Source organism: Seriola aureovittata, chromosome 4 (genome assembly GCF_021018895.1).
Source record: "Seriola aureovittata isolate HTS-2021-v1 ecotype China chromosome 4, ASM2101889v1, whole genome shotgun sequence".
NCBI lineage: Eukaryota > Metazoa > Chordata > Actinopteri > Carangiformes > Carangidae > Seriola > Seriola aureovittata.
The window spans coordinates 31,678,879-31,697,766 of NC_079367.1; the positions used below are offsets into that span (position 1 = coordinate 31,678,879).

The 18,888-nt window shown below is 41.0% G+C and overlaps 1 protein-coding gene across 6 annotated transcripts in view; it reads right to left on the reverse strand.

The window, feature by feature from the left end:
* The window catches only part of plekhg2 (pleckstrin homology domain containing, family G (with RhoGef domain) member 2), a 126,285-nt gene that overhangs the window by 61,402 nt on the left and 45,995 nt on the right, over positions 1-18,888 (reverse strand). For all 6 annotated transcript variants that reach the window (XM_056374974.1, XM_056374976.1, XM_056374973.1 and 3 more), the window contains one exon: positions 9,764-9,864. In XM_056374974.1, coding sequence (XP_056230949.1) covers positions 9,764-9,864 — 101 coding nt within the window. The remainder of the gene's footprint in view (positions 1-9,763; positions 9,865-18,888) is intronic.

An 18,888-nucleotide genomic window follows, 5' to 3' on the forward strand; every position in this document is an offset into this window, starting at 1 on the left:
TCAGCCACAACTGGGATTGGATAGAAAGGGTATGGTGGTATAGTCTGATTTGGTTTACCAGAGACTTGGCAGACATGATATGTTTTACAGTACTGCCGCACGTCCCGTTTTAATCCTGGCCAGAAAAAACATTGCAGAACACGTCGTAAGTTTTCTTAACCCCTAAATGGCCAGCAGGTGGATTGTCATGTGCTAACTTGAGGATTTCATGCCGATGCGTTTTGGGGACTACGATTTGTGTTACAACACCCCAATCATCCTGTGTGGACACCTGCGATGGCGTCCATTTGTGCACGAGCACATCGTCTTTAAGAAAGTAACCCATAGACTCTTTCACAACTTCATCCTCTGAAACAACAGCATCAAAACAATGACCTAGTGACAAATCATGTTTCTGTCCAACAATAAGCTGCTCCCGTGACATGCTCACTTTGACGCTAGGCTCCTCAACGGGAGATGAAGCAGCAGCCGAAGCTGCAGGAGTGATCACAGAGAGAGAAGACCGAGCAAGAGGAGATACTACTGGCAGAGAAGCCAGACAGCCAGAATCAGCCATGAAACTATCAGTCAATTCTACCTCGCTCGCCCCCTCAGGCCAATCCTGCTTCTGCCTGTTCGACATTGCGCGAGTGACAGCACAAACTGAAAACACCTCCAGGAACTTCTGCTCCAACCCATCTGGGCGCTCAGAAAGAGGGACAGCCGTTACTTCAGGATTTAATAAAACTTTACCCCGAGCCAAATCATTTCCGTCTATGGGAAACTGTGGACTAACCCCTACCACTACACGCCGATTAACCAAACTGCATCCCAAACCGCCGGACCAAAGCCTTTGTTTTAATAGAGGAGTTTTCTGACAACGGCAGCACCCCTTCCAGAATAACTGATTGAGAGGCTGCACTATCTCTCAAGATGGTGATAGGGATTTTCGAGTCCCCCCCTGATAGGGAAACAAAACCTTTCATAATAAAAGGAGCGTACACATCAAGATCACGTTTAGTTGAAACAAGTTGCTTGGTCCATGTTTGCCGACTGGGCAAAGCTTCAGTTTTCAACAGATTAACTGCTTTTGGAGACTTGTTTTGTTTATTTAAGGCAAAACATTGGTTTATAGTGTGGCCACGCTTTTTACAATAAAAACAAACTGGCTTAACCTTAACATTTCCACCTTCCTTACTACCGTGCTTCATCTCACCCTGAGAGTTTGACGTCCCTGGAAAAGCAAAGGATTTGGCTACAGGAGCACTACGCTCAGAGGACAAGTGGAACTTTTCAAAGGTATCCCTGTGTGTGAGGATGTACTCATCAGCCAGAACAGCTGCATCAGACACCGTGGATACCTTCTGCTCATTAATGTAAGTGGCGATTTTATCCGGTAAACAGTTCTTAAATTCCTCCAGCAGTTCTAGGTTACACAGATTGCAAAAGTCTGCAACATTTTTTGATTGGCACCAACGATCGAACAGAGCTTCTTTCTTGCGACCAAATTCAACGTAAGTTTGATAGTCAGTTTTTTTTGAACCGGCGAAACTTTTGGCGATATGCCTCGGGCATATGCAACTCATATGCCCTGAGTACAGCGGTTTTAACTTCCCCATAATCTAGACTTAACTCAGGCGACAAGGATGCATAAGCCTCTTGAGCCTTGCCAGTAAACACACACTGTAAAAGCAGCAGCCACACATTTGTAGGCCACTTTAACCCATTTATACCAGATGCTGCGTAGCGCAACATTGCCCCTCCCACTGGTTGCTGCGTAGCGCAGCATTGAGTCTCCTTCCGGCTGCTGCATAGCACAGCATTGTTGATTCCTCATCATTTTTATGACGCATGCAGCATATAATGCACTCTCATTGCTTCAAATACACATGTGGTAGGTGTTGTTGATATTTTAAAACCACGTGACCAACAAAATGTCATGTGATTCGTCGACAATAACGTCAATCAATCAGACATACACGTGCATTTGTTGAATGTTTTGACACTGGCAAAAATGGCTTCGATCGAGGAGTACTGTGACAGCGATGGCAGTGATTTTGAGTTGGGAGAGAGTGAGGAGTTGGAAAGTCAGGAGGAGATAGATGGATTTGTACCTGACGATCCATTAGATCGAGCCCAGGAGTGGGATTTGTGGCAAGAAGAGGAGGAGGAAGACGAGTTTGTTGGGTTTCAGGTGGACTGGAAGACGGAGGGATACCGGCCCCGGAATCCCAAGCAATTCAATTGCAAACCAGGGCCGAAGGAGCCGATCTCAGTGGATGCAACCCCCCAGGATGTATTTTTGAAGATTTTCACTGATGAACTTTGGGACATGTTGGTGACACAAACCAACATTTATGCTGATCAGACGCGCGGCCAGACACCATCAAACTCGAAGTGGAGCCGCATCACGAAAGTCGAAATGAAAACTTTTGTCGGTCTCTGCATAACCTTTGGGATCCTGAAACTACCAGCATGCCGGGATTACTGGAGGCAGAACAAGAGGCTGTACCAGACATCGGTCCCCAAGGTCATGGCACGAGATCGTTTTGACATGATATGGAGGTAATTATAATTATTTTTATTCTTGCGCTCTCTTCCGAGTTCCTATGTCTTACGCAGTAGTGTTAGCGCACTGGCGTCTCCGTCATGACCAGTAATGATAGTGCTGATAGCCTTCTGCTACTAATAGGAATGCCATAATAATAATAGCCTAGTAATAATTATTTTTATAAATACTATTTTATATATATATATATATATATATATATATATATATTTATTATTATTATTATAATTATACTATATATATATATATATATATAGTATAATTATAATAATAATAATAATAATAATAATGCCATAGGCCTACTTATAGCATGATCAATAGTAGTGTTGTTGGGCAGTATTCACTACTGTAGCTTGGTGGCTTCACTTTATCCTGAATCGAGTAACCTGTAATAGCAAAACTCCTTGATTGATCAAGATGCTTGGCCACACAATATATGATTTTCTGGGGTATCTCTCTGGCTAAACACAGCACAACCATTTGTAGTATTGACAATATCCCTGCAACATACAACCTCTTTGGAATTTTTTTAAAACTTGTAATCACAGATTCATTCTAAATCTTGTGCATGAAATTTGATTCAACTCAGCTTGCTACATATTTTGACTGGATGGTAACTTTTGTGTAGTGCATCTTTCTTTGTGGCAGAGTAACTGATTGCTTAGCTCACTACATTTCCCAAGTTGCTTGCCCAACACTGATAAATAATAATACAATTATTGCATAATGAATAAATAACAATACATATGGAATAGATAGATAAATTCATATACATAGCTTAATACATAGAATAAATAGAATGAAGACAAACATGTTTGGCATAAACTCATTACTCTTATGTGCATTTTAGATATCTCCATCTCCAAGACAACATGGACCCTGCCGTGGACAAAACAGACAGGCTGTGGAAACTGCGGGGATTCATGGACCTCTTCGCCAACAGATTCCAGGCCCTCTACGAGGTTAATGGCTTTGTCACTGTGGATGAGTCCATGGTCAAATACAAAGGACGTCTGACCTTCCGGCAGTACCTCCCCATGAAGCCGGTGAAGTGGCGAGTGAAGGGTCATGGCAGAGAGCAAGACCGGCTATTTGAACAACTTCCAGGTCTACACGGGGGCCTTTCAGGGGAAGACCAAGAAAGACCTGGCACACCGCATTGTCTCTTACCTGGCCGGTCCTTACTATAGATCATACCTATCCATATACATGGACAATTTTTATACTGGCGTGCCATTGTTGGTGGACCTGAAGATAAGGGGGGGTCCAAGCTTGTGGCACCGTGCGGGCGAACAGGAAGGGCCTGCCCAAAAGTCAGGAGCTCACGAAGAATGCTGGCGTGGCCAGGCATGAATTCAGGGTGGCGCAGCAGGACGACCTGACCTTCTGTGTATGGCAGGACACCAAGGCAGTGATGGTCCTGTCCAACCACCATGACCCGACGGCTTTTGGCTTGGTGAGAAGGAAGTCGAACGGTGAACGCCAGGTGGAGGTTCGGGTGCCAGCCTTCCTTGCTGACTACCAGAGCCATATGAAGGGGGTAGACCTGCTGGACCAGATGGTAGGTTACTACCAAATCCAGCACCGGTCTACCAAGTGGTGGAGGAGGCTGTTTTTTTATTTTCTTACGGTGTCATGCTACAATGCCTTTGTGGTTGCCAGTTCTGCAGGAGGAGCTGAGTGGAAATACAGGAGGAGTGGCTTCAAAGACTGGCTGGAGGACCTTACTATGGAGCTGTGTGTCCCCGTCACAAAACGAAGTGCTTCATGCACCATGTTGTTCGCCATCAGAGATATTGAGAGAGTGTGTGAGAGTGTGTGTGAGTGAGTGAGTGAGTGAGTGTGTCAGTCAGTCAGTCTGTGTGAAGTCTGCTGTTCAAAAGTTCAAAAGAGCCATAGAGCTCAGAGTTGTGAGCCATGGAGCTCAGAGACTGAGATTGTTCCCAGTTCCACCTCAGGACTTTCCCCACCCCTCCCCACTCCTTTCCCACCTCTCTATCATACCAAGGTGCCTTGGTCTGTGTGTTGGCATGTTTTAAATGTTATTCGTTATATGAATTAATCATATAAAATATATTTTTCCTTACCCATCTGACTTTGAGATTTTTTATGAAAATGTGTAGGTATGTTAGTGCTAAGGAACAATGTTTTGATGAAACCTGAGAGTCTTACCTGTTAAATGCAATTTATTTCATGTTTCTATGTACTCTAGAGGCTTAGATATTGAGGTTTTCATAGACGTTGACAATTCTTAGTATTTTTTCAGAAAACCCTATATGCTATTCTTGGATAAAGGTCCTTATCTCCTGAATAAGGACCTTTATCCAAGAATAGCATAGGTTTTCATAGGCGTTTTTTGCAGGCGTTTTAGGAATAAATGGGTTAATGTGTTTGCAACCTGCTCGAACAAGGTGAAGTACTTGTCTACATCCTTCTCACTAAAAGGAGGGACCAAACGAATGCATCTATTCACATCAAATTCGCCCGACAGAGATCGAGACACAATAGGTGAGGAGGACTGTTGTAATTCAAGCTCCTTCAACCGAAACTGCTTCTCAACCTCCATCTTGCGTAACTTGAATTCGTTACTGTGCTCCTGTTCTTTTATTTTGATGCTGAGCTCTTTTTCTTTTACAGCTAGATGACGCATCACAACTTCTAACTCCTTAAGACAGAGCTGTTCCCCCGGATCTTGTTGTCCTGCAGTGGAACTCATTGTTGAGACACTGGAATCACAAGGCAAAACCCCTTTTTCAGACAAAGCAGTCAATAACTCAGACTTTATCACATGTTTCTTCATCTGTGTAAGCATAGTGATACCAAAATGATCGGCAATGACTATCAAATGCTCTTTTGTGCAACGATGTAGTTTATCAAGACTAGGTTGTGCCACAAACTCATCGATATTAAACTCCATTGTCAAGAGCAAAAAAAAACGACTGCAACAAAAGTCAGGAGGAAGAAGGACAGGCTGACACAAAAACACCACCTCAAAAATGTGGCACAACACACCAAAAACTGCACAGACAGAGATATGTTAGGGACAACAGCAGCAGCACAATATCAGTGGCGTCCAAAAAATGTGTGCGAAAAACAAAAGCACACCAGAAATAGGCAATATGAAACACTGGCAAACAACACCAGGAAGAGGGAACTGGGAGGCAAGTGTAGCCGCGAGAAAGGACAGGACACCAAAACCAGGGCGCACGCAACACATTCTAAAAGTTTCTAACTAAAAGTTTTCTCCTAAAGCCTATTCACAAAGGTGCTGAGACCAGTTTTTAGTAAGGAGAAGCAAAAAACCCTATACTAAGAGTGCGCCTCCATTGCTATGGCTGATGTCAATTTTCGTGGACGAGCTCCCTTGCAGGAACCACAGTGATTGGTTGAAAATGCATGCGCAACATCCCGCAGTAATAATAAAGAAACGCTGAGAAATAAACAAATACAAATTAAGATTAGTTGCTGTTTACTAAAGTAGTGCATTCTCCAAAATGCATCTGTATGATCACGTTTGTGTCGATCCCTGAGAACTTAATTTTACTATAAAAACTTACGTTCAATTTTCTCAATGAAAAAAAATGAAACTGTCCTAGACGACCTAACTTAAGCTAACTGGCAGCCTATTAGCCAATATCTGTTGGAGCTGTACCTGTAGCTGTGGGTTGAGGTGTGAGAAGATTTCCCCTGTCTCACCAGGTGACATGCAGCTGGAATATGATCCTTTCAAACAGCTGATCAGGTCACTCTCCATTAAGATCCATAATTCGTGTGTAGATCCTGGACATTGTACAACAGTATCTACAACTGTACAGGCAGCATCAATACGTGTGTTGATGGTGAGACTTTGTTTTCTTGTTTACAAATACCTCCTTGTCTTGGATTGGTGCAATAATTTTTTACATGTGTTCCATCTCTGGCACCAATCACACGGGTAGACAGACCATGAAGCTGCTTTGTTTTTCTGTAGCTGTTGAACATCTAAAAGAAATCATATGGATTGTCCTAAGATGTCGGGTCAGAACGCATTAATGTTTCGTAAACAGTTCGACTTTTCTCTGTTGCCAGCGTTGCCAAATGCTTAATTTCCACTGATCGGGTTGTTTCAGTTGGAGATGTTATTGCACCTTCACAAACTCCACTACGATCATTATTCCCTCATGATTGATTCGTATCTTTTATGTAATTCAGCGTCATGTAAGGTTTCCAAAACACTGCGACGTGGAATGACAGCAGGTCTTTTAAGATTGTTTGTGATTTGGTCTTAGTGAGTTAGAAGTCCTCTCAACTGCTTCTAACTTCTAGGTGCTACTTTTAGCGCTAAGTGTCTTTGTGAAAAACCAGGAGTCCTAAAATTAGGACTGACACACCCATTATTTTTAGGAGTTTCTTTTAAATCAGCAAGTTAGGAACTACATTTAACCTCAAGATGCTTTGTGAATACGGGCTCTGGTCATTTGCCTGTCAACAGACACCATGATGCTGTCATGCTATTTCCATTCATTTTTCCAGCTAGGGAGAGCTCAGCTCTCCTTAACAATACATGGGCTCACCTGAAAACATGATTTGTGAAATTTTTGGTCTCTGAAAATATTAACAATGTTATTTTGCCATGCATTTTCTAGTTTTATGTATCTTCATCAACATGGACCATGTGTTAAATTAAGGAATGCTAGTGTTTCATTCATGCATGACGGCAATTTATCACTGTTTCACTTTAATAAAGATGACTACATACATACTGTTCTTGCCATCATAAGCACTGTTGATGAAGACTGAATCTCTGGTGTGTTTTGTTTCTGATTTAATGCTCATAGATTTGTGTGTAGGCTGTTTCGCTATTTGACTTATCTGTGTGCAGATTGTGCGAATAAAATAAAGAATTTAGTACATTACATTTATACTGTATATATACAGTATATATACACATATCAGATGCAAGTAGGGCTATAAGCTTGCAGCTGTAAGAAGATAGCTCTTTAAATTCCTAACCTAGCCAGAGTCTTCGGAAGATGAGCTCTCTTTAAACTCAGAATTCATGTTGCCAGTTCATTCATTTCATCCTTCATCCATCAATTTTAAGATTCTCTCAATCAATAACAATAATAATCATCATCATCGTCATAATCACCATCATATTCATCAGTGCCTCAACAGTTACAACACCATCATCTTCAGCATCATCATCATCATCACCATGAACAGCTACATCATCATCTTCATCATCATCATCATCTTCAACATCACCATTATCATCATCATCATGGTTGAATCCGATTCTTTAAATTCTTTAAATTCTTTAAATTCCTTGACTGTGAGGCATTGATGAAGATGATGGGGAAGAAGATAGCTCCTCTTAACGCCATGGTATAGTTTGTACACTGCAAGTGTAAAAACAGTGCATACAGTCACACAGTGCATACACCACAGTTCATCCCATCCACTCAGCCTCTAAACACACAGCAGACGTCACTTAACATCACCACAGACACATCTGAGTCTGCTCTCACCACCGTCTGCTCTCCAACTCAAACACACACACTCTTCTCTAAACTGATGTGGAGAATCTTGGCTGCTGTTTGTAAAAACAACCATAATGTACTGCAGCAGTGAGCCAGGCTGTGTTACTGCATGTGAACATATCGGGAAGCACGATTACTCTCTCAAAACTAGCGTGACACAGAAACAGGCACTCGCTCTCTCACTCTCTCTCTGGGTGTGCGAGGCAGGGTGGAATATCACTCAGCATTCCTGCTCTGTAAAACCTGATCTGGGTCTTGAAGAATCTGGTTTAGTCATATTAGCTCAGCAGCTGCTGCATGCTTTTACCCCCCCCCCAAAAAAAACCAGCAGAGCACTTTTTTATCACCGACTCGTTTGTCCTGGTGAGAATCAAACCCGCAGCCTTGGCAGTGTTTGTGGCTTGCTCGGATAATTTCTGCCTCCCTGCATTTGAATGTTTCCAGAACCAGCTTATCTCTCTGTCTGTCTTTATGGGACTCTGAGCCAAAATATGTTACCCACTAAATATTTTCCAGACTCAAGTTTACCAAAAAATCCTAATTATGATCTTCTTGTTTCAGCAGTGGAACAGCTTTTCACTATTAGATGCTACAGAGACATGGTCTGGTGAGGGTGAACAAACTTTAACTCTGCTGTTTGGAAATTAGCGAGACGATATTAATATTTAATATTAACATTTCTATTTCTATTTAAGAGTCTTCCAATCCCGGCAGAATAGCCCTCCACACGAGGTCTCCAGCTAACAAACAGACTGTGTGGTCGTGGTTCGATGAGAAAGATCATCGGAACTACAAATAATGGAGAGGTCATAGGTGTAGAGCTGCCAGAGCGCTCCGCCACACCCTGCCACTTTTATTCTCCAAGTGATGACATAAAATTTCCAAGGTTCACATAATCTGGTTTAAATTTATAAACATTTTTTAGCACTTGAAGATCCAATCATCACTAAAGCATGTGTCATGTAGAGAGCTAATAAAAACATATGAAATGGTCAAAGTTGTCATATTGACATTTAAGGTGTATTGATTGATTTCTAAACATCAAAAAGATGGCGGTACCTGCCGGTAGCCTCTGAGCTGCTCAGTGAATTAAATGTTTAATTAGTATCGATGAAAACATTCTTTCATTCATCATTCACTCTTCTAACACTTTCTTTATCTGTATTTACACAGAAACATGACAGAGTCAGTTTGGTAAATGGTGTGTGTGTATGCATGCGCGTTGTTAACGGGAGGCTACTTGATCTGCTTCTGTGGACTGTTACACAGCAACTGGAGGGACTGGATTCCGTGTCGTCTCACCAGGATCAGATCCTGTTCATCTGGGCTTGATGTAGTTGAAGGCCAGGATGAAGTCTTGCATACTTTCTTGGGCACAAATCTTTACTGATGGCATAGACTGAACGCACTGACGCTCAGCAGCTAGCTCAGCCCTATCATATAGCACGCTCATTAAAAGCTAACTAAAAGATGACAAAATCCACAAAAACATTGTGATCTGAAAACTGTGTGGCATTGTGGTTGACTTAAAAACACCGCTTAAATGAGTCTAGTTTTGTATTGAGCAGAATGAAACTTGAACTAGAAATAGACTGAATGTCTAATCCAAGACTGAACAGAAGCAGCATCTTGACTTTACCTTAGCTTATGAAACACAAACACACTACACAGTGAAGAGGAGGAGCTGAGTTACCTGTTGAACTCGTAGATGTCCTCTATGTTGCAGAACAGAGTGCTGACCTGCTCCGGCTTCAGCGGCAGAGCTCCACAGTCGATGATGCAGCCGAGATAGTCCTGCAGACACACAAACAGACATAGAGTTGAAATACACACCTTTTCTTTTCATTACAAGCTGACTCATTTCAGTTTGACAGTGGCTCAGACAAAGTGTAAGCTACCGTCAGCTGGTCACTTTGCCAGAGAAAGCACACTCTTGTTCTCTGATGTCCTTTTTGGATTGGTGGTTTATTTGGTTAGCTCTGCACGACGTCACCTGGCATCATCCTTCAAAACACCGTCATTTTTCAACACATTTTTCCTCTAATTACACTCATCCCCAGGACAGTATGCGTGTTTCAGCTCTGAGCATTTGTCACACATCATAGCTGGAAAACTACAGACTCGACTAATAACATCAATGAACGTTGCATCACATGCAGGTTTACCAGCTCCAAGGCTCTGGTATTATGATAATGGCTTATAATGATAATAATAATAATGATAATAATGATAATAATGATTATGATGATGATGATAATAATAATGATAATAATAATAATAATAATAACTTGATAAATAACTATATAATACCTACACCATATACCATACAATATAATACCATATATATATATATAGCACCTTTAAAAAACATAGTTACCAAAGTGCTTTGACAAATGAATCAAAACGCGATGATAGTCAAAAGCAGACTGAAATAAGGTACAGAGTTACGGAGGGAGGACAAACAATATAATACAATATAAATAAAAAAAAATAGAGGGAGCAGATGCTGTATAGACACACACAGACACGCACACACACACACCTACACATGCAAACACAGTAAAAAGTAAAAAAAGGGCGATATGGAGACAATAAAAAGATAAAAAAGATGACATCACATACAAGCAAGTCAGTAAAAATTTGTTTTAAGAAGTGATCTAAAAGAAATAACTGTTTGTGCCTCATCTCCTCGGGCAGGTCGTTCCAAAGTCGAGAGGTCCTGATGGAAAAGCGCGGTCACCTTTAGATTTAAGCCTCAACTTTGGAACAACCAGAAGGACCTGCCTGAGGATCTCAGGCTGCGTACTGGCTCATATGGGGTCAAAAACTCTGTAATGTAGCTCCAGCATGCTTTAAAAGTGATCAGTAAAATCTTAAAATCAATTCTAAAATTGACAGGGTGCCAAAGGAGGAAAGCGAGGATTGGGGTGATGTGATGTCTGTTAAAACCAGTAAGAGGCCGAGCCGCTGGATTCTAAACCAGTTGGAGGATGATAGAGACTCAGGGTTTTAGGACAGAGTTACAGATGTCCAGTTTTGAGAAGATGAATGCGTGGACAACTTTGATCAGATGGTATTGTGCCGCAGGCTCACTGGCATAACTCAGCAGGAGGTTCACTGGAGCTGAGCCATCATTAATGTTATCAGTTACTCATGTGTTTTCCTAGGCCCCCGGTAGGACCAGTCAATAGGTACCTTTACACGGAGCCTAATATCCCCATTATGATCGGTCAAAAAACCCAAACAGAAAAAAAGTGCTCCATATAAACACCTCAATCTGAAGAAATCAGTTGCAGAAGGACAGTTCAAACCTTTTCATAAACTGATCAAAGGAAAAACTGTACCTGTAATATAACCTGATTGCTCTTTGGCTGCATCCTCTCTGGGCATGTCCTCAAACACGTGCCAGAGAGATAAGATAGCCGCTGAGGAAGATGAATGCATGATGTATACATCACTTCAGCGGATGTCACACAGCTGCATGTAAACACCAGACTGTATTAAATCTCATCCCATGTAAACAGTCGACCTGAAATCTTCAATCAGGAAGAAAAGACATCTGCACATATCTGCAGCTGGAACTGAAAGGCCCAGTACAGAAAGTGTTTCCCAGGGGGGTTAGGGTGGGTGACCTGATACCTGAATGGTTAGGACACGTACCACATGCGTGCAAGTTCTCTGAGCAGAGAGCACCTAATTCAACTCCCAGACATGCACCAACATCTTTGGTGCACATCATTCCCCTTCTCTCTATCCCTGCATTTCCTGTCTGTCTACGCTGTCCTGTCAAATGAAGGCATAAAATGCTGTTGGTACAGTCTGTGTGTTTATTATTGTAACCATGACAATCGAGGTCTGGTATGCCTACCGCTGTAGGTTGTATCAGAGGGTTGAAAAAAAAAAGAAGACCTGTGTGGTTGCTCAGGTTGGAGGAGCTGTTGGGTGCTGAATATGTCCAAACCATAAAACATTTTTTTAAAGCATTTCAGCAGCTGCTTGCGGAGACTGTGACATTTCCTGTCAAAAATAAATCAGAAATTAAAGTATAAAGAGAAATCCAACATTCCAGTAACTTGTAAACTCTTTGTAGAGACATAGAGCTGCAGCAGCAGAGATGCAGCAGAGACACAGACGGTGTGAACACACACAGCAGACAGCAGCTGCCACACACACACACACACACACACACACACACACACACACACTAACACACACAGGCAGTGTGTTCTAGGTGTAATGCATCGCAGAGAGTTGACAGACCCAGAGGACAAGCAAACATGGCCCTCATGAAATAAAAAATAATGCTGTTGTGTAGCAGATAGCAACTGTATCACGACCTGGACCTTCCTGTAAGTTTCATATAAATAAAGTTGAATATCTATCTAAACCAATATCTAAACCAATGTAAAGTGATGTTTTACATCATCAGGAAATTTCCAACAGGTGACAACGTCTCTCATAAAGTTTAGATGCAGCATCCGGCCTCTCCTCACCCACCAGACTAGAACATCATATCAAACTTTTCAGATCGCAGCTAATGGTGTGAACAGGAAACCAGCTGTGCTGTCAGAGATGGTGAGCTGAGGGTGCCAACACACGGTAAGTCAAACAACGACAGAAAACCAGGAAGTCAGTCTTCTGTGAGGAACAGAGAAAGTGAAGCTGATCATCACATCTGGTCATGATGAGTGACAACTGCAGCAGGATAGACATATGGAGACAGTGGTGCAGACTCTGACAAAAATGTTCCTGAACAGTGAAATACCTGTAGCCATCAGCATGTGTGTGTTACATCTGCAGTTTGCGATGTACAGTCCTTTACACACTGTTCACACAGCGTGGACACCTTCATTAAGGGAACACAGTCAGTTCAGGCTAAGCACTGACGCTGCTCTTATTATCTAATTGGCACCAGCTGTTTCATTCATGCTTCACAGCTGTAACATCCAACCAAAGTCATCCTCCTCCTCCTCATCATGCCAACACACCACCTCCACCAGCTGCAGCTGTGGTGTGTCTCCACCACCATTATCAAGTTACAGTAAGTCCTTCCACAATTACAGTGTTGAATGACCAGAGGTGTTTTTGCAGAACATTATGATGTCACAGTGAAGTTGACCTTTGACCTTTTGGATATAAAATGCCATCATTTCATTTAATCCTTAATTACATCTAAGTTAAATTGTGTCATAAAGGCTCCTTTAAATAAAACGTATTATAATTTTTTTTATTATGCTAATTAGACATCATGTGTCCTTGAAAGCAGATTTGGAATGCTACATAATAAATGTGAGATGGTGGATATAAATATTTAATCTCCAGTACATTAACATATCAAATATGAATACCCTGCTGCCTAATCTTCAAACTTTCCCCCAGGAAATGGAAGTGTCTGCTGCTTTTAAAGAGTTAAAGAGGATCAGAGGAGCTGATTTACATTAATTCTGTTTACTGTATGTGGAGTCAGTCAGTCGTGTTGTAATGGAAACTTTACCAAACTAAAATCCATCATACAATCCTGTCAGAGCCCAGATGATGTCATTTCCTGTGGTGGCTGGTAATTAGATTACAGTGGAGAGGAGTCAGGGGCGAGAGACACCGGGACATAGAGGGGGAGAGGGATGAGATAAGAGACCACAGCAGACTGTCCTTACATTCATATCAACACACAGTTTTATTAGTAACATACCACCAAACACACACTGAAGCAAACAGAAGCCTGGACACTGAGAAGCTGCCAGAGAAACTCTGAATATTTAAACTCAGACAGAAACTCAGCCGAGGAGGAAGAGAAATCTAGCCAAACAGAAAATAATGTGTGAGAAAGCACCAGAGGCTGAGGTCAGCCCACCGGATCCAGTCCAAGTTCCCAAACTGGGATCCATGACGTGTCTCTACATGGTCACCAAAAAGAAAACATGATTTGATTTGACTCTAATCTAATACACTATAAAAAGACGCAGCATTTCTTAGCCATAATAAAAGAATCTGGTTCTGTTCTGTTTACATGAAGAGCTGCAGCTGCAGTGACTGGGCCTGGGAGGGTCAGACAAGATTTCCTTTATATTGCGGATGTCTGACTGGTTTCATAAAACAAATCAGTTCAGGAATTTAAAGTTTATGCAAATGCAGAGATTCAGAGTTTTAGAACCAGAGTAAAGTGATGGACCAATTTGTTCTGGAAATATTAAATAAAATCTACCAAAAAAGAACGTGCAAGACCTGGCTCTGCGTTACTCCTGCCAGAGACAGAAAGATTAAAACACAACCCGAAGTCACATGCACAAGTCTCTACTCTTGTCTGAGGTGTAACAGCAGTTGTGTGGCTAAAGAGTAAAAAGTCAGACTTGGTGACCGAACGCAGACATACATGAAGCATGAAGAGGAAAACATCAGTTATGCAGAGCGATGATAAGGAGGCTGGAACCGCCTCACATTAACACATGAAAAAAACAGAGTTGTAAGTTTTTTTGTTTTTTTTATCATTGTCTGCATGAGCTTTTTTTTTTTTTTTTTAAATGTATTTATCAGTTTTACACATCAAACTTACAACAATATAAATGGTTAAGCATTCATGACAAAAGTTGTAAGCCCCCACCCCCTCCAGGCGGCATCCCCAGACACACATACAAAGATAAATACATAAATACATAACAGTAAATAAATGAAATAGATAGTAAGATTACAATGATAGTGAAATAAATAAAAGTAAAAAACCCAAACATATAAGTAAATAAATGAAACAGACAATCACATAAATGACGAAAACTGATCTGTTTAGATTACGCTACACATAATACCAGCACTCTAGACCCCTCAGGAGGAAAGGCAGGTAACAGCTCCAACAACCACAATCATAGTCACCTGAATATCCAAATCAACACTCAAGAAAGAATAAATAAAAATGACATGAGTCAAGTTAAGGTTAGGCTTCTCATATGGGTGATAAACATCAACCAGATTTTGTCATACTTATCTTCCAATCCACGTACTATATACCTAAGTTTTTCCAGATCAAATCCCAGCATCACTTCCCTGATCCCATGAATATAGGTGAGGTTCCTTCCTTTCCAATTAAGCAGTATCAGACGGCAGGCAAGCAGCGATGCATAGGCAATTGCATTTTTATGAAGGCGGGAAAGCTCTAATTCATTATAATTATTCCAAAGATTTTCTACCTAATTTCCTACCGGATATTGTCGAGAGTGATTGAAAGTCAGACGTCCAGAAAGTGATGGACATGACCAGAACATGTGTCCCAAGGAAACGGGGGAATAATGACATCTGGGGCAGGTTGGGGTATCATTAGAATATAATTTAGCTAATTTGTCATTGGAGTAATGTAATCGGTGGACTACCTTTAATTGGATTAATCCATATGTGATACAGAAAGAAGAAGTGTGTATATGCAAAATATTGCTTTCCAAGGTATCCTCTGGAATAGACTCTCCAATGTCTCCTTGCCAGGCTGCTTTATCTTTGTCTCATGTGTGAAGGCAACTATTCAGAATTAATGTATATATTTTTGATACTGTACCTTTTATTAAATGGACTGACATTAAGAACTGAGTAAGCCAAGGCTTTACAGGATGGACATGGATATCCTGGAAAATGTTTAGAGACAAAACTCAGAGCCTGAAGGTATCTAAAGTAGTGAGATTTTGGTAAATTGTGATCCTTACACAGAAATGCAAATGAAAAAAAGCTGTCATCAGTAAAAACATCAAACCATTTATATGCCAAACTGCAATTGCCAGATCTAGTTGAAACGGTGCAAAAAGATGATTAAACATTATTGAAGAGAATCCGCATATGTTTTTCAAATTAAAATGTTTTCTAAACTGGCCCCAGATCCTGAGTTTTGAACCACGAAGTTTGCATTTTGTTCATGTGCTCTAATATTTAATGGGAGAGGGGCAGTTAAAAATGAAATTGGAGAGACTGGGAACATGGATTCCAATTCCATACTGGCCCAGAGAGGGCCTTCTTTGTCTGAAAAGGTGGTAATCCAATGGAGATGAGGCGATCCAGCTGGGCAAAAAAAGATTTTGGGAGAAAAATGGGAATCATTTGAATCTTTTTTACTGAATTTATCCACCCCGCCAGGGAGATAGGGAGCCGATCGTTTTTAGTATGTTCTAAAATAGATCTGTAGTTGTATTTAAAATGGCCTCAACTGAACCTGCTATCTCAATTCCCAGATAAGTGCATTTTCATTCTCAATCTTAAAGGGAAGATGATCATAGCTGACCCGTCTCGCCAGGTCATTCACTGGAAATAATACAGATTTTGACGAATTAATTTTGTATCCTGAAACATTCCCAAATCTCTGCAGCAAGGAGAGAACACAGGGAATGCTTTCTATCGGGTCTGATATTTGCAAAAGTAAGTCCTTTGCGTAGAGAGATGTTTTATGATTTGTTTTGATCTGATGGTAATTGCCAACGGTTCAGATGCGATGTCAAACAAAAAGGGTGACAGACAGAAACCCTGCCTCGTACATTAATGTCGCATAAAATATTCAGAGATAAAACCCTTTGTTCAAATAGGTGCTGAATATAAAACTTTAATCCAATTAAAAAACACAGGTCCTATTCCAAACCTTTCCAAAGTAGCAAAAAGATAGCTCCACTCGATCCTATCGAATGCCTTTTTGGTGTCAAGGCTTAGGATAGCTTCAGGTTGTACTGTTGAATGAGGGGACAGTAACACATTAAACAGCCTCCGTACATTAAAAAACGATTGTTGTCAAGGAATGAAGCCTGTTTGGTGTTCGATAATGATGATAGGAATAATGGCTTCTAATCGCTGCAAAGGGATTTTAGTTGATATTTTATAATTGCAACACAAAAGGCTGATTGGCCTGTAGGAACTACAATCTAATGGGTCCTTTTCTTTTTCAAGGATACTGAAATTATTGCTTGAGCGAGTGTTCGAAGCAATTTTCCAATGGCCAATGATTCATCATAAACAGATTTTAAGATTGGCACAAGTTTTGGAGAGAATTCCCTATAGAACTCGATGGGAAACCCATCTGGGCCCGGTGTCCTCCCTGTTCAAGATAGCCTAATAGCATTTGCTATTTCTTCAGATGATAATGGCTGTTCTAAGGAAAACTGAGTGTCAGGAGCAAGTCTTGGGATATCTAGAGAGTTGAGAAATGACTGAATTTCAGACAAATTAGAAAGCAAGTGGGGGTCTAGATGCCAGGTGCGCTGGGGCACTATATTATCTGGAAATATCATATCTATATGTACTGGGCTGTGGTCTGATAGCACTATGCTATGGTACTGACTATTGGGAATAAAGGGAAGTATTTGGTCATCTACAATGAAATAGTCGATCCTGGAGTAACTATCGTGGACGGGGGAAAAAAATTAAAATTGTTTTGCAGTAGGATTTTTTGTCCACCACGGATCTGACAGGCCATAAGAGCGAAGAAAGGAGTTAATAATGACTGCAGCTAACGACAGAGTACTATCTGGTCTCAGATGTGACCTGCCCAGATGAGCATGAAGAACACAGCTGAAGTCCCCACCCAACACCAGTTTATAGGAATTAAGGTCAGGGAGAGCTGAAAAGAAATTTATGAAGAATCGCGAATCAACCCGATTAGGTCCATAGATGCCAAAATTAAAGGTGTATTAAATAGTCTGCCAACTGCAACAACATATGTACCATTGACATCAGATAAAACTTCAGAGAGTTCAAAAGGAATCCCTTTCCTAATTAGAATTGCTGTTCCCCTGGCTTTGTAGTCAAGACATGAATGATATATTTGCCCAATCCACTTGCATCTTAATCTCTTTTGGGAGTTAATGTTTAGATGCTCATCCCTCTCCTAAGCATATAACACGTCAAGACCAACCTAAACTCTCACATGAACTGTGCATGGGCAGAACTAAATGGAGCAGAGCCCTTCTCCTAATGTTGTCATTACTGCATGTATATAAGCACTCATTTGGTCACAAGCTGAGACATCCCTTAACACTTACAGTCAGGAGATAAAAATAATCATGGGAATAAAAATTATAATAATGATAATAATAACAAATGAGCTGGCTGAGTGAAAACTTTAACAAAAATAGGTAGCCATTTGGTTTAAAATGTAGCATTGTAACCCTGGATGAAGTCAATTTCTCAACATAAAGAAAGAATCTTCCAAGTCAAGTTAAAGTGTTTGCGTAAAGTCTCTCCCTCTGTCCCTCGTGGGTGCAGATTGGACTCAGTATAGCTTTGTCTTGATTGGGTCCTCCAAAGATGTTGGCTCGCCAGCTGAGGTTGTAATTTTAAGTGTGGCTGGATATAAGAGACCGTATTTCATACCTGGACATTACACACATCACACCTCCACGCCAATTAGCCTGCAATTATCTCTCCGTTGTCGGGACTCCAAATCTTCAGTCTTATCTATCAGCTGTGTTACTTACAAGGACAGAGTGGTAACTTTAGCTTCAAGTTCCATGACCCGGCTAGTATAACAATTAGCTCACTCCTCAAGATCTTCAATGCATGTTGCAAACGTTGTGCTTTCCTTCTGCACATTTTCAGTTACTTTCATAAGTTCTGAGCACACGTTCAAGAGAAGCAAACACTGAAGAACCAAAACCTGCAGTTCCTCTAACGACCACTAGAGTCTGGCTCCAACAGTGAGTCAATCCCCATGGACTCCCATGTTAAAATGTCCAACTCTACAGCAGAAATAAACATGTTTACAGCCTGGTACAAAAACACTTTAGCTCTCTAGAGCTAATTTCTTGCTTCATGACGACTCTTTAAAAACTCACCTGTTTACATTTTATTAAGACTTAAAGTTAT